Here is a 16,032-nt window from a genome sequence, read left to right on the forward strand (position 1 = left end):
CGAGTTCTTTGTGCGCCACATGGGAAGGGGTGAAACCACTTCCTTCGGGGCATCATTGATGCCATGGGTTTGCCAGAGCTCCAGGAGCGACTGGGCACTTGCAGGGAGTGAAGCTCCATGCCAGACCACCACCGATGCTGCTGCCAGGCCAGAGAGCCCTGCCCATGCATCCCCAGCCGGCACCCCTCTGCGGAGATGCCGCCACGCCTCGCACCTGCTCTTGCCCCCTTCCCTGGCCATCACAGGAGAGCATGCCGAGCACGGGGAACCTTTGGGCCGACCCCAAGTAGGTGCTTGGGCAAGACTTGCTTCAGCTGCCTGCTGAGCGCATCCCCAGGGCCGTTACCAGTGCATCCGCCCTGGTTTTCCCAAGGATGGCTGGAAGAGAAAGCTCCCATGACAGCCCACGCTGTGCCCTCCAGGCCACCGTCAGTTTTTTAAACCCTTTTTGTGCTCTGCAGAACTAGCAGGCATGTAATGAGCATGGGGTGCCTTCCATGTCCCTGCTGAGGCTCTCTGTGCACGGAGAAGGAAGTTTAATCCCCAACAATCCCCAACAAACAAGAGTTTGGCAGAGAAACGATGATATCGGAGAAGGTGCCAAGGAAAACCTTTCCCTGTGGATGCTGCTCCTCACAGTGTCTGTATCGTCCCCCTCCTCCTCGTGCAGCCACAGCCCCATTAACCCAGCGTCAGGCTCTGCCAGCGCTGCAGGGCCTGATCCTGCCCAAAGCCCAACGGCACATTCCTGCCGTCTCCCTCGGGCCGGCCCCAGCGTCTGTCTGTCTGTCTGGTGGGTAAACCAGTTCAGGAACTGATGAGCCAAAACCATTTGGTTGCTTTCATTTTGGCCAGGCTGATCATCAGCCAGCTCCACTCCCCAATGCTGCTCACCCCAGGGGCCGGCACGGCATGGGGAGGGGGATGGTGGTGGGGACGGGTGGCCATCGGCAAAGCCCTCCGCAGCTGATTTGGTGCTGTTACGGCAGCGTCTGCCGTACAGCTCGGTCCCAGCACCGTCCCTCTCCCACTGCCACCAGCGCTCGGTGTGTCCCTGCTCCGGGGGGTGACGGGGTCCCTCTGATCCTCCATCTCCATCCTCACCGCAGAGCTGGGGGTCGGCTCGCCCACCCTGGGGACATCCCTGTTGCTGGCGTGGGGGAAGGAGCCCCTGCGATGGAGCCCGGGAGCCATCAGCACCCTGAAATGAGCGCAGGTGGGGTGTCAGCTCACAACGGGCTCCCTGATGTCCCCAAGGCCTGCTGCGGCGGAGCTGGGGACGGCAACCCCTGCGTGCTCAGGAGACGACAGTAGCAGAGACGCACCAGGGCAGCCGGTGGCTTTGCACCCTGTGCTGTGCCGGGGAACCCGGGGCTGGCAAAGGCTGGATCCTCCCCTGCCCCGAGCTGGGACCACGAGCGAGCCCCCAGCGTGGCCCTTTGCGGCACGGGGTACCCAAGGGACTTGGACACCCCGAAACCTGGGCGTGCGGTGCATCCCCCTGGCTTCTGGGCCATCCCCGTGGCACCCGGCCTTGCCTTCGCTCGCCCTCCTTGTCCGCGAGTGCCAGTCGGGGCGTGGGTGGGAAGGGAAGGGAAGGAAATGCCTTTCCCCGGTTTCACCGGCCCCTGCGGCTGCGGGGAGAGGCTGGGGCAGACCAGGGAGCGCTAGGGGCCGCTGCTCCCGGCACCGCCGTGGCCACGGGACGCCGTTGGCAGGGCTGGGCCACGAAGGACGTCCTGGACCCACGCCGCTGGCAGGACTGGCCGGGGCGACGGCGAGGCGGCACGGCTGGCGGGGATGGCACGGCGGGGGTCGCAGCCGGGGGTCCCCTCTGCCTCCCCCAGCGCCCTACGACGGGACGGTGGCCATCACGCCCACCTCGGGCACACCTGGGGGTCCGTCTGGCGTGCCCACCCGCCGTGGGATGCGGGTGCAGCAGCCTCCGGCTGGTCGCCCCGGCTCATCTGGATCTGCCTCCGCCCCCACCTCGCCCCCACACTCACCCAAAAAAACCTTAGCTCCCGACCGGGAGCCGCCCTGCCGTGCCGGAGGGCCGCGCCGGGGCTGAGCTCACCCACCTGCACCGGGGCCGCCCCGGCCGTGGAGGGTGTCGGGAAAGCCCCCCGGGAGAGCGGGGTGTCCCACCCCCCCCAGCACCTCCTTTGGGGTCTCCCCACAGCCTCTCGGGGCTCCTCCGGCCTCCCGCCCGGCCCCCAAAGGAGGTTTTTGACCACCACCCCAAACCCCTGCCGTGGGCCCCGGCTGCACCCCTCCGCTGATGCACCGAGGACGCGGCCCTGGCTGGGAACGTGCCCCCCCAAACCCCCGCTGCTCCCATCGGGCTGGAAAATTAACCTGTGCCCCCCCCCCAAAAAAAGGACTTTTTCCCCCGAGCTGGTGGCAGGGCGATGGCGGGAGCCGGGCGGGGAAGTGGAGCCGACGCCGGCCACCGCGGCGGGTTTGGCATCTGTCTTGATTAAAGGCCTCGCTTAACGACCGGCCAGCTGTGCCCGCCAGCACCCCACGGCACCCCAAAGCCGGGGGGGCCGGGGCGGGGGGGTCCCCATTCCTGAGCTGGCAAGCCTCGCCTTAATCACTGGCTGCAGCCCGGTGTGGCCGGCGACGCCAAAATTTGCCGGCACGTGGCCGACCCCTGTGGTCAAGGGTGTCACCCCAAAGCACATACCCCCCTCCCCAAATCCCAGCGGCTGCTCGGAGGGATGGCTTTCCAAAAAATGGGGCAAAAAAGCTCCTTTCCTGTTGTTCTTTGTGATTTATTTGTCTGTGATTCTCGGAGGGGGGGTTGGAGGTGCTCCTCGGCCCCGGCACCCCCTCCCCCCCGGCTGTGGTGCCGCCCGCCCGGGCTAATTGCATGTGTGAAATTTAATTAAATATTGAAATAAAGCTGTAACCAGCAGGGGGGGGACACGTAGAGCCGGGGTGGGGCGGCCGCGGGAGGGACCCCCGCACTCCGCGGGAGTTCTGAGCAGGGACTGGGGTTTCCTCTGCCTTGGCCACCGCGGAGCTGGGGGGGGTGGCACCCTGGGAAGGGTGATGCCTCCGGGGGTGCCCCCCCCATATCTCCCTGGGGTTGCACTATGCCGCCCCAGCTCCCACCCCGGGGTGCCCCCATACCTCCCCAATCGCCCCCCTCCCCCGGGATGCCCCTGCACCCCCCGTTCCCCCACGGGGACACCCACACTCCTCTTCCCCCCCCGCCCCGGGGCGCCTCAGTGCCCCCCCGTAACCCACCCGGGGTTGCCCATAATCCCCATTCCCCCCCCCCCAGAGTGTGCCCAGGGTCCCTCATTCTCCCCGGGGGTACCCAGTTGCCCCCCCCCCCCCGTCTGCCCAGTCCGCTCTCCCCATCACCCGCCCCCGGGTGCCCCCGTCCGCCCCCCCCCCGCCGAAGCGAGGGCACCTGCCGCGGGGGCGGAGCCTCCCCTCCCAAGCCCCGCCCCCCGCCGCTCCCCGGCCCAACGGGCGACGAGGGGGGCGCGGCGCGGCGGCGAGAGGGGCGTGACCGGTCGGCATATGCATGTATGCAGATGAGCAGGTGTGGGCAGAGCGCGGCGGCGCGGGCAGCGGGACCGGCAGCGGGACCGGCAGCGGGGGGCGATGGCGGCGGCGGCGCCGCGCTCCTTCAGCGCCGCCGAGGTGCGGGCGCGGTGCGCGGAGGGCGCCTGCCTGGTCCGCTGCCGCCGCCGCCTCTACGACCTGAGCGGCTTCGTGCGGCTGCACCCGGGGGGGGAGCAGCTGCTGCGGCGGCGGGCCGGTACCGACGTGAGCGCCGCGCTGGACGGGCCGCCCCACCGGCACTCGGCCAACGCCCGCCGCTGGCTGGAGCAGTACTACGTGGGAGAGATGGAGCCCGGCGAGGAGCAGGTACCGTGCCGGCTGCTCCGGGCTCTGCGGGGCTGCCGCGGGTCCGGGATGTATGGGCTCCATAGGGTGACCCAAGCCCGGGATGTATGGGCTCCATAGGCTGACCCGGGTCCGGGATGTACAGAATCCATAGGATGACCCAAGTCCGGACTGTGCGGGATCTGAGCAGTGTGGGGTCTATAAAGCACCCCAAGTCCAGGGTGCATGGGGTCTGAGCTGTACAAGGTCTATAGGGCACCCCGGGTCTGGACTGCACAGGGTCTGAGCCATATGGGATCTACAGGGCACCCCGGGTCCAGGCTGTGCAAAGCCTGAGCCATACAGGGTCTGTAGGGCACCCCATACCCGGGCTGTGCAGGGTCTGAGCCGTTCGGTGTCTACATGGGGTTTACAGGGCACCCTGGGCCTGGGCAGCACAGGGTTTGAGTCATATGGGGTCTATAGGGCACCCCAGATCTGGACTCCTCAGGGTCCAAGTTGTACAGGGCACACAGAGGCTCTATAGAGTCTGGGGTGTATGGGGCATGGAGTCTTTGGGATGCATGTAGTGTATAGGGTGTATAGGGCACCCAGGTCCAGGCCTGGGCCGTATGGGACGTGGTGCGTATTGGGTCTGAGCTGCACGCTCAGACAGACACTTGACGTCCCAGCTGTGGAGGGTCTGGGGCATACGGGGCATGAGGGGTGCATGGGGCAGGGGTTATTTGAGGTTCCCGGGGTCCTGCATGGGGGAGGCCTGAGGTGTACGGCATGGAAAGGAAAGGTCTTGGGTTCATGGGCCTCGGTGGCTCTGAGGAGGTCTGTGGGGCTGTCAGCATCTATGGGGCTGGGGTCTGTGGGGCATGAGGTGCAGAGGATAACCAGGCGCATAGGGTCCAGGCTCCTCAGCACAGAGCCTGGGGTCCCACCCCATGGTCCCATCCCCCCCTGGCTATGCTAAGAGGCAGGGCTGATGGATCACCCTGGCATGCCAGCACGGCGCGGAGGTGTTGGGGTCTTCGGAGGGGTGTGGGAGATGGGGACACGCAGCTTGGTGTTGGTTTTAGCAGGGCCATGTGGCACACGGTGGGCAATGGGACAGGGCACCCTTCCTGGCACTGTTGGTGCTCGGCCAGGGACCAGGGTGCTGGACACTGGGGCTTGCTGGAGATGAGTGTCCACTGCTGGGGAGAGGAGCCCAACCACTTCCCTAACTTGTCCAGGTGTGGGGCAAGGATGGCCGTGACTCAGCGCCGTCCTCACCGTGCCAGCCCTGCACTCAGCCGCTGCCTAGGCGGAAGGGAAAGTGCCCAGGGAAGCGCAGCCACCGCCAGGTGAATTTCCAGGAGTCAGCGTGGCACCGGCCACTGCCGCCCCGATTACCGGCCCTCACCGGCATGCTGCAGGCAGGATGCCCGAGCAGTGGGGCCAGCCCAGCCCCCTTTGCTATCCCAGTAGCCGCTTTCCCCTCCGGACATCCCGGCAAGGTTGATGACCGGTCGGTCCCTCCAGGCTGGTTGTTTGCACTTGCGGATTCTCCTCCCCGCAGCGTGGCCTCAGCCCTGATCGGCAGCAGTGCCACAGACGGGGCTTTGTTCGGCCTGGGTGCAACGCCTGCTCTTTCCCTGGATCCCAGCGATGGCACCTCCTCTGTTGGGACATTCGTTGCCGCCGCCTCCTCCCAGGCGTGACGAGCCCGACGGGTTGGGGCGAAGGAAGGTACCGGACAAACAAGTTCTTGCACCGCAGCCCCGTGCGCCAAGGGGAATTGCCACCATCCTAATGCAAATACACGGCGTGATAATGCCGGGGCGCAAGGAGATCAGATGGTACCTGGCACTAGATAACCCATCCCACGTTGTAACATGGTGGGGAGGGGAAAAAAGCTGCCTGCTGCATGGCAAGGCTGGCCGTGCTGTGTCTGGCATGCACTTGATATGTGAGCTCCTCTGCTGGGCTTGCTACTCCAAAAATCCCTGTTGGAGGAAGATGGGGGGAGTTGATGCTCTCAGTGGCACTTGGGTTCTTGCTTTGGTTGCTTTTGGGCAACAGTACCCCAAGCAGCTCTTCAAAGGAGGCGTTGCATGGCTCCGGTCTGGCTCTGGACCCCCACGGCTTTGCTGGTGCCTCTCCTCACCCGCTGGAGGTCCTGGGGCTGCACCATCCCCGTGCTGCGGGACACGGGAGCTGGTAGTCCTGCAGGCATCCAGCATCCCTCCTGCTTACACCCAGGGACTTCGAGGGTTTTGGAAAAGGGGAAAAAAGTGTGTTAATGAAGGAAGGGGTGAAGAGGAAGATGAGAGCCAGCCTTCATCCTGCTGGCACGCCTCTCCGCGCCCCTTCCTGCAGCTCTCAGGAGCTCAGCTCCATCCTTCGGCCACAGGTCCCACTTCTGCATCACCCAGCCCAATTTGGCTAAGGACAAATTAACCCCCAAACTTTTTATCTATGCAAACAGAATGCATAGGGGAGATCAAAGTGAGAAGCGATAATTACCCTAACTAGACAGTGGATTTTAACAGCCTTGCTAGAGGGAAACTGGATCATCTAATTACCCCTCCAATTTAAGCAATGAGAGACTTTCATCACAGCCTCTTTGGGGTGCGTGACATGGCTGTGAGTCACGGTAAATCCCCCCTCCCTCTTGGAGCTGGTGTCCTTCCCTTCTTCTCGCCCGCATGGCCACATGTGGGGCTTGCCCTGGTTCTCCGTCCCAGCCAGAGCTCACTTGGACGTAGGCGCTTGCATGTTCTTCGGAGGTGTTGTAACAAGAAGTGGCTTTTTTTTATTCTTATCATTAAAACAAGTTAAATTCAACCTCCTTTTAATAGTCCTGCTGCACCCTGTGTTTAATGGGCTGAGATGCAGCCTCGGGGAGCTCTGCCAGCTGCTGCCCAGGGACCACCATGCTGGTGGGATGATGATGCTGGTACCATGCCACCGTGGGTGGGGACCTCGCTTGGGCTCCCTGTGCCTCGTAGGGTGTCCTCATGCTATGTGCCTGAACCTGCATTGCCAATGCAGTTTGTCCCATGCAGACATCAGCAAATCGAGCCGTTTAGGAGCTCGGTGAAGGTGCTGGAAGCTCCAGAGTGATGCAGAGGCATGGCAGGGTTCCTGTGGGCTTTGACTCACTGGGCAAATGGGCGCGGGTGGAAAAACTGGGTCCGGGCTGCTGGCAGAGCAGCTGTCTGTGGGCAGCATTGCCCTGTTTGGGCCAGGGGTAGGTTTCCAGCTTCTCCTCTTGCCTGCGTCCTAGGCACATCAGACCTCACGATGGATCATCCCTCCTATCTGTACCTGCTCGCATGGCAGCTGGATTTTGTTTTTCTTTTAACACCCCGAGCCCTGATGCAGGGCAGCACTGGGGCGGCGTAGCTGGCACAGGACTGGCGCCGAGCTCCCCACAGCCCTGCCTGACCTGCATAGGGCAGCGCGATGCTTGGAGGTGGATGCCGGGTCACCCAGTCACCACATTGTGCCATGCCCTGTGTGTTTGGCCCCATTACCTCCTAGCAGGAGAGCCGGCACCTTACCAGTGCTGCCACTCACCGGGGCTGCGGCAGGGGAAGGTGGCGCTTCATAGGTGTTAACTTTCCTTTTGTTACATCAGGCCTCTTGCACATCTTTCCTGGCAGGACCTGTTTGCCCGGGGATGACTCGGATGCATCAGCATCACCCATGGGTGACAGGCAGAGCCCAGTGTTCACAAAGACCCCTTCAGCCTCCTTCGAACCCACCTTTTTTTTTGAGGAGGAGGAGGATGGGCAGAAGCCCCAGCGCTGGTCCAGGTGCCAGTGGGGCTCCGTCCCCACAGGGGCCCCTGCACGCTTAGGGCAGGCAGGAGCGTGCCACCATTCCGGGGAGCGAGCCAGGGCACGCAGGCATGGCTTGCACCCCAGTTGCACCACGGCTGCTGGTTCTTTTGGTGAACAAGAGGAGAACTTTCCTTCTGCTCCCTGGCCGAGGAGGAGGAGGTGACTCAGGCAAGGCTGGGCTCTGGCAGGGAGCTGCCGTAGCACGCAGGGCATGTCACTGGTGGCACCCGTCCTCCCCAGGCTGGGTGCCGCTAGTGAGGCAGGGTCCGAGCCTCCCATTCACCTCCCTGACCTGGGAGGATGGGGAAGCCTCTGGCCGCAACATGATGCTCGGGTGTCTGTGGGCAGGGGAGTTGGAGGCATGTGGACGTTTCGGAAAGGGGAGGAGATGTGCCGGAGTGTTTCGTCAGCCTGGCTTTCTTAAGCATCCTTCCTGCTGCCAGTGAGGCTGCGGTGCAAGCCTTGAGGTGGAGAGCACAGGCTCATTTCTTGGGGGATGGAGAAACTGTCTCTATGTCTTAAAGCCAAATTTTCTTCCAAAGCACCTGCAGGGAAGAGGCAAAACTGTAACTTGACCACCCTTGGCTGGATTTCAAGGCATCCCACCTCTCCTGGGGTTTCGGGTTGTCTGGCTGAAGGATGGAGTGTGCAAAGCTGGAAAGAGCAGTGGGGACTCTCACAGAGGGAGATGTGGTGGTCCACAGCATCAGCTCACGCCGGCACTCTGCCTGCAGTAGAATTGATGCCTGCTCAAGTCCAGCCTGGAAATATCCCCTGTCCTGCCCTGCCTGCTGCCCCGGGGTGAGGGGCTGCCTTGGGCCTGGGTAGCACAACTCCTGTACTGGTGGGATGAGGCTTCAAATCTGGCTAGCCCAGGAAAGGGGGTGGGAGCCTGGCCAGCAAGGAGTGCCTGCTGTCGGCAAACAGCGCCCGGACCCTGCCTCGCCGTCACCAGCGTGGCACAGAGTAAAGTCCTGTCCACCCCGGCAAGGTGACACCAGTCCTCCTGCGGCTGCTGGAGGGGGGTTTATTCCCAACAGGGATGTGATGACCTCATGTCCCTCAAGGGAATCGCATCCCTCTCGGAGCAGCAGGGAGAGCATCCGTCGGGGAGCCTTGCTTGCACCACAGCTGCCGGAAGAAAACCCTTCCTTGCTGCAAGTGGCACAGCTGGAAACCCCAGCAGATATTGCTGTGCTGGGGCTGCCAGACTGCACCGTACCCTGCTGCCGGGTTAATGGGTAACTCTGATGAAACAGGAGAAAAGGCATGTTTGGCACGTCCTGCCTGGGGAGCTGGCGGGCTGGTGTCACTGCTGCCGGGGGGCTTGGCCGGCTGGGGGCTTGCACAGGCACACTGCGGCCTCACCAAGCCCCTTGCTGGCGGCAGGGCCGGTGCCGGAGCTGGCAGGGCCACGAGGAGGCCGGCGCTGGCAGCCGGCGCTGGGTTTGCTTCCAAGCATCAGACAAGGCAGGTTTCTCCTGTTTCTCAGCCAGCCCTGGCAGCAGGACCGCAGCCTGGGCTTCATCCTGCCGCCGCCGCACCAGCGCGTCCCCCGGGCCTTGGCGTGCCCTCTCTAGCCAAAACCAAACCCCCACCACATCTTGCATAGCCTGTGGCGAAGGTGCCCAGCCCAAGTGCCACCATGCAAAGGGCACTTTACCTTTTTCACCCTCCCGCTGCATTTCTCCCCCCCCCCACCCCGTGCCTGGAGCCAGGGTGGTGGCACCGGCTGTGCCGCTCGCTCCGGCAGCCTGGCTTCCTCGGGGACCAAAATGCTGAGCTGGGCTTCTGGTGGAGAGCAGCGGGGTGGGGAGGAGGGAGCCTGGTGCTGGCATTGTGAGCACCAACCCGGTGATGCCCCTCGCTTTGCTGGCAGCGGCACTGACTCAGGTTGGTGCTCAATGGGCCATTGGCCTGCAGGAAGGTGAGCTGCGCTATGGCACTGCCCATTTGCAAGGGGGAACGATGGCCAAGGGCCCGGGAGCGTCTGCTTTGCAACACCAAAGCGCTGACACCCAGTGCCCTCCTGGCAGCGTGGTGGGGTGGTCTGAAAACCAGGCTTGGGGAGATTTCCAAAAAGACCTGGGCGCGCGATGCTCGGTGCAGGGTTCGAAGGGCAGTGCAGCTCGCTGGCAGCCGTATCCCTCAGGAACCTGCTCTGCAGGAACTGACTGACTTAAATTCACCAGATTTTTTCCCTTATTTATTTAGCAGGCGGGCGTGAGCTTGCTCTGCCCGTGCCCCTGGATGGCACGGCCACCACCGTCCCCAACCACGTCCACACTGGTGCCTCATCGTAGGGTTTTCCTTCTCTTTTCAGAGCCACCCCGAGCCGGTGGATGAGAAGGCAGTGGATGCTGCAGCCCAGACCCCAAAGCAGATGGATCCCCGCTGTAGAACGGTGGATGTGGAGAAGGTAAGAGCTGGGGATTTCTCCGGCACGCTGTTTGCTGGAGCACTCCTGGGAGAGACCAGGTCTCCTCTTCCCCACGTGAGCGCTGGCTTTCTGCTGACTACTGGGATGGGAGGGATGCCAGGAGGGAGCTGATCTGGCTGCTCCTGTCCCTTCTCCAGGAGTAGACGGCATCGCTTATGCTTTATTGCCTAGGCGTGGCCGCGCTGGGAGGCTCCTGCGGCATCGACGTGGGTGGAGATGGCTTTCTCTGACAGCGGCTATGCCGTTCAAGTGGGACGTGCTGCCAAGCCACACCTGACTTGCTTTATTTTTTTCATTTTTTCCTCTTGACTGAACACTGGTAATGAGCACTAAGGGATACCCTGGCTCGGGGAAGGGTGATCCCCATGTGCGCGGGGTGCTCCCTGCCCTGCCAGCTCCTTTCTGAGCACACCACAGGAGTGGGGATTTGTCCCCCAGGTGCCTTTGGACGTCCCTGCCATTTGCAGCACCATCTGTTTGCCGTGCCTTGCACAGCCCTGGCTTGTGAGCGTGCTTTTATCTTGCAAAAGGATTTTTTTTTTTTTTTTTTTGAGCAAGAGAACACCCTTCACCCCCCCACCTTAATATTTCGCTGCTGACCGCTGTTAAAAGCAAATCTGCCATCCCAAAGTGACCTTTTTGCTCTAACTTTTCCCGTACCTCCCCAACGGAGGGTGTCTCCATCCCTGTCCCACTCACCTGCTGCAGGCTGGAGTTGTTTCCCCTCCTGGGTGATCACATCCATCCCTGCCTGCAGCAGAGCCCCAAAAAAGCCCACGGCCACCTCAGCTCCCCAGGGTGCTGGGTTGCCGTGCTGGCGCTGTGCAGCACAGGACAGCTGATGGAGAGCTGCCAGGCCTGGGGCTTGGCTGGGCGAGTACGGCATCTGTCCTGGGGCAGAGGTGGGACCGAGAAACCACCTTATCTGGCCAGGCCAGCAGAAGACGCGTCTGGGGATTCTGAGCAGCAGCAGAGGCAGTGCTGCCAGTTGGATCTGTCTATTTTTGTCCCATGCAGACATGTGCACCCACACGGGTCCCTTTTTGCTCTTGCAGCCATCTGAATGCAGCCGTGTGCCTGCGCAGCGACTGGCATTTGCGTTCCCATCCTGTATCCCTGCTCCACATCCCTTTCTGCTTTGCTCCTTGCTGCTGGAGCGCTTGAAGGGCTGTGGCTGTCCCATGCGTCCTCTCAGCAAGGAGAAAAGCCTTTGGCTGGGGCAATGCCATGGGGATGGGCTCCGTGTCCTATCGACAGCTTGCTGGCACAGCTAGCGCACGGGGAGTATTGCTGCTTGCTATCTAATCTTGGCAGCTGCCGGGGTGGGGGAAAGAGCCTCGGTTATCAGGGCCTGATGCTGAGCCAGGTCCGGGTACAGCCACCTTCACCTTGAACTGCTGGCAGGTACCCGGTGGCACAGGGGTGAGCTCAGCCCCGCGTTTTTGGGTAGATGGGGCTGACGTGTGTCTGGCTCTGCTTGTCTGCCCTGCACTGGTGCTTGTGGGGAGCTCAGGGCTGCTTGGAGCAAAAATGCTTCCCATGCTGCTCGTGGGGCATGGGAAGGGGTTTGCAGCCCAAAATCCCGCAGCTGCGGCGCAGCTTTGTGCCTGGTACCGGGGCGCTGTGTGGGTCCCGTGGGGGTACAACTGCTGTCTGCTCCCCCAGGACCTGGTGGACTGGCAGAAGCCCTTGCTGTGGCAGGTGGGCTACCTGGGGGAGAAGTATGACGAGTGGGTGCACCAGCCTGTGGATCGGCCCATCCGCCTCTTCCACTCGGATTTCCTCGAGTCCCTCTCCAAGACGGCATGGTGAGCCCCCAGGGGTCTGCACCGTGCCCCAGCTGGTGCCTCTGGCGGGGAGGGGGGGGACGGCTAGCCACCCCGCGGGGTGCTCCCTCTGACATCTCCCTCTATGCCGTAGGTACGTGGTGTTCATGGTGTGGGCTCCCGTGGTGCTCTATCTCAGCTGGGTCAGCTACACCTCCCTCGCCCAGGGCAACACCAGGCTCTTCTCCTCCTTCACCACAGGTATGAGCGGGCAGCAAAGCCTTTGGGCTCAGCTCACTGCCCCCCCTCCAGGTCCAGGGGTAGGACAGCCATGGGCTGGGGGTGAGACCTCTGCATCCCTTCTCCATCCCTTCTTCTGTGCATGCTCACCACGAGCCGCATGAAAGAGCAGTGGGTGAGCCCCTGTCCCCGCGGCCACCAGCATGTCCCCTGCATGAAGCCACCTGCACTGCTTTCAAGCCTGAGCTCGCCCACACGATTCAGTGCCTCCAAGGGGATCGATGGAGGCATGGAGCCCGCTGGCCCGGGCTGCAGTCCACTCCCTCTTGCCTCCCTTCCTTCCATCCCCAAAACCAAGCCCCGCTGGCGCTGGGGTGCGTGCCACCCCCCGCTGACACCCACCCCGGGCCATGGCTGAATGCCGGTGTGGCGGGCAAACAAACCCAGCTCTCAGTGCTGCCGGCATCGCACAGTGCGGGGCTTGTTTGCCCGAAGCGCCTGGCCTTGAATCTCCCACTGTCTGCTCCCCCGGGAATAACAAGTGTGGCCAGGGCAGGCTGTCGTCTTTGTTGTGCTTTTTTTTTTTTTTTTTTTTTTTTTCTGGGCTCCCTATTTTTTTTGCAAGGTGCCACCCGGTGCCAGCTGTGCCTGGCTGCGGGGTGGAGCATCCACTGCACCAGCACCCCCCCTTGCTCCTTGTGGCATTTGGCACCTTGCTGCTAAGGGGTTGTTTTTTTGGTGTTGGTTTTTTTTTTTCCCCAAAATGAACAGGTTTGGGGGGTGATCTGAATTCTGCTAGTGAGGACACAGGGCTGGCAGCCAGCCCCAAAAGGAGGAGGTGGCTGAAAAATGCTCTGCGGGGGAAAGTGCCCAACAAACCTATTCTTTTTCCCCCAAAACAAAAAAAGCCCAACAATACCAGCAACACTGTTTAACTGTCACGAGTGCTGCCTGCACAGACAAGGTCCTTCCTGCCTTGTTCTGGTGGGCGAAGCAGCTTTGTAAGGGCAGGCCTGTCCCTGGAGTGCACATCCAAGCCCCCATTGGCATCTGGGATGCAGGGGACCCCCCTCATCAGCTCCTTGCAGCAGGGAGAAGCCGACTGTTTCCATAAGGAGTGTGAATTAATGGGAATCGAAGGAAAATGTGGTTTGGAGCAGTGCTTGGGAAAGTAGCTCCCCGGGGAACTTTGGGGCAGGAGGCAGCTGAGAGGTGAGAGGGAGGGAGAGCCGAGCTTCACCCTGATGCCGATGGGAGGATGGCGATGGATAAGAACGCCTGCACGACACCTGCCCCGCTGACTGCTGCACGTCTCGTTGTGTAGAGTACTCCATCCCTGTCCACAAATACTACTTCCCCTTCATCTTCCTCCTGGGGATGTTCCTGTGGTCCCTGCTAGAGTACCTCATCCATCGCTTTGTCTTCCACATGAAGCCACCTGCTAGTAACTACTATCTCATCACCCTTCATTTCTTGCTGCATGGGCAGCATCACAAGGTGAGTCGCAGCTTACGCCTCCACCGGCGCCCCGCCGGGCCGTGGGAACGGTGGCCTTTGCTCAGGTGGAGCCTGTTTGTGCGTGTTTGACGTGACTCGTGGCATCTTTGCCGCAAGCGGGGCCCTTACCTAATACTGGTGAGGGCTGCAAGACGGGCTCAAAGGAGCTGGAGTTAGATTTGCAAGCTCCAGTTGGGCTAGGGGGAAGACCAAAAACGCCATGGGCTCCCTCTAGCTTCACTGGAGGAAACGTCCTGGTGGAGCTCGGGGACCTGCCAGCCAAAGCCACCGGCTGCCTGGCCACCTCGGTGTGGGCGAGGAGCTGCTCTCGCCACTGGGTACATCTTTTCGGGGAGGGTTTCTGGGGGCTGCTTTGGTGTTGGCTTTTCCCAAATGGGCATGCCCAGTGCTTGGCAGGGATGCGCTGGGGGATGTGGGGTGAGCTAGGAGCCAGCTGTCTCACTGTCCTTCTCTACTTCCAGTCTCCCTTCGACAGCTCCCGCCTGGTCTTCCCTCCCGTGCCGGCCTCGCTGGTGATTGGCTTCTTCTATGGCGTCCTGCGGCTCCTGCTGCCCGAAGTGCTGGGCCTCTCAGTGTTCGTCGGGGGGCTCTGCGGCTACGTCATCTATGACATGATGCACTATTACCTCCACTATGGCTCGCCAAAAAAAGGCACCTACCTGTACGGCCTGAAGGCTTATCACGTCAAGCACCACTTTGAACACCAAAAATCAGGTAGCACTGTGTTCCCAGCGCGTGCTGGTGGGGATGAGGGCTGCAGGAGCCCAGCCTGCCTGCATGTGTGCAGCTGATGCTCTGAAATATTTGGTGTTTGGGATTTGGGATGGGGAAACCCAAGCAACGCACTGCTGGGGAAGTGGCGTATGAGGTGCTGCAGCTCCATGGGGCATGTTTCTCGGCCCCCAGATTGAGGATGGGGAGCTGGCATGGCGGTGAAGGCAGCAGCCTGTCTCGCCAGCAGGCACCAATGCCTCCCGGGAATGCTGGGGTGGAGGCAGAGTTCCCGCGGCACCGGGATGTGGGTACCCATCCTTGCCCGGGGCAGCATCTCGTCCTGCCGGGAGGCGTTGGCGGGCACAGGGTGAGGCCCCGGGCTTCCCTGCATCTGCCCCGCACCTTCCCCAGCCCAGTGCTTGCTCAACCTGCCCTTTGGCCGGTTTCCTAGGAGAAAACGCCCCGTCCAGATAAGCTATCATCCATGGCGCTGGTGACATGGCCCAGCCAGCTCCTTCTGCTCCCTCCGCTCTTCCTCCTTGCCCTCGCCTTGCCTTCCTCCCTCCCTGAAACACGGGCGCTCCTCCCTCACCAGTTAATATAGAGCAAGCTGTGACCTGTCCCCAGCAGCATCCCGGTGACAGCAGCACCACGGGCTGACCGGTCTCTCTCCCCTGCCCACAGGCTTCGGCATCAGCACCCGCTTCTGGGATCGCCCCTTCCGGACGCTCATCCCCGAGGAGACCTTCGAGAAAGAGGATTGACGGCCACAGCATGGCGCCCAGCTGCCTGCTCCGTCCCTCCTGGGCTGGGGCTGGCATCCCTCCCCAGCCTTCGGCAAGGCTGGCTGGCCCCTGCCCCCTTCCCTGGGGGCTGTGCCACAGTGGTGGCCCCACACCGGAGCATCCCCATGGTGCACTGTGGTCCAGCTGTGGCACTGCCAAGGGGGACAGGGGGGCGAGGATGGGGGGAAAGGGGAGGAGGAGGTTGCAGGGCTCCCTGGGGGCCTCCTGCCCCTTCCTCCCTGCCCTCCTGCTCCAGGCCACGGATGCACCGGCAGGTCTGCTGCCTGAGTCATGAAGTGCCTGATGCCGCCCTGCCTCCTCCGTCCTGGCACCTTGCCAGAGCCCCCCCTTGCTCACAAGCCCCTGGCCCTCCCAGGGTGCCACCTCCCCAGGGCATCCAACATGCTGCGGTTAACCCCATCACCTAACTTGTGCAGAGGGGCTTCTGTATCCCAGGTCCTTCTCCTGGCCCAATCTCAGCACAGGGTTTTCTTGGCCTGTGGGCCTTGGGGTGAGGATCCCCCAGGTCTGGATTTTGCCTTTTTCTAACCAGTGCACCCATATCTCTCTGCCAAATTTATCAAGTTTGTGTTTTTTGTAGACATTGGCTACTTGAAACTCAAACTCCAGTGAAGAGAATCACTATGAGATGCCTTTTTTTTGCTGATCCTGTGATTTATTTTTTTTCCTAATGTTTACTGCAGATATTTAAAGGTTTGGAATAAAGTTATATGTAAAACTGTAGACACTACAATTGTAAATAAACTGTATATTTTGAAAAATAAAGCCTTTTAAAAAGGGTCTGGCTGCACGTATGTGCAAATGTATCCCTCAGGGCTGCTCCCACGTCCTCCCACCCTTGGTGCATCCATTCCCAGGCGCTG

General features: G+C 61.9%; 1 protein-coding gene across 1 annotated transcript; it reads left to right on the forward strand.

The window, feature by feature from the left end:
* The first annotated feature begins 3,559 nt into the window (after positions 1 to 3,559).
* Positions 3,560 to 15,261, forward strand: FA2H (fatty acid 2-hydroxylase). The gene is made up of 7 exons (XM_069793793.1): positions 3,560 to 3,888; positions 10,009 to 10,104; positions 11,791 to 11,933; positions 12,046 to 12,152; positions 13,456 to 13,628; positions 14,111 to 14,363; positions 15,048 to 15,261. Exons 1-7 carry the CDS (start codon positions 3,622 to 3,624, stop codon positions 15,125 to 15,127), a joined length of 1,119 nt encoding a protein of 372 aa, XP_069649894.1. The 5' UTR covers positions 3,560 to 3,621; the 3' UTR covers positions 15,128 to 15,261.
* The last annotated feature ends 771 nt before the right edge of the window (positions 15,262 to 16,032 follow it).

Source organism: Haliaeetus albicilla, chromosome 10 (genome assembly GCF_947461875.1).
Source record: "Haliaeetus albicilla chromosome 10, bHalAlb1.1, whole genome shotgun sequence".
Classification (NCBI taxonomy): domain Eukaryota; kingdom Metazoa; phylum Chordata; class Aves; order Accipitriformes; family Accipitridae; genus Haliaeetus; species Haliaeetus albicilla.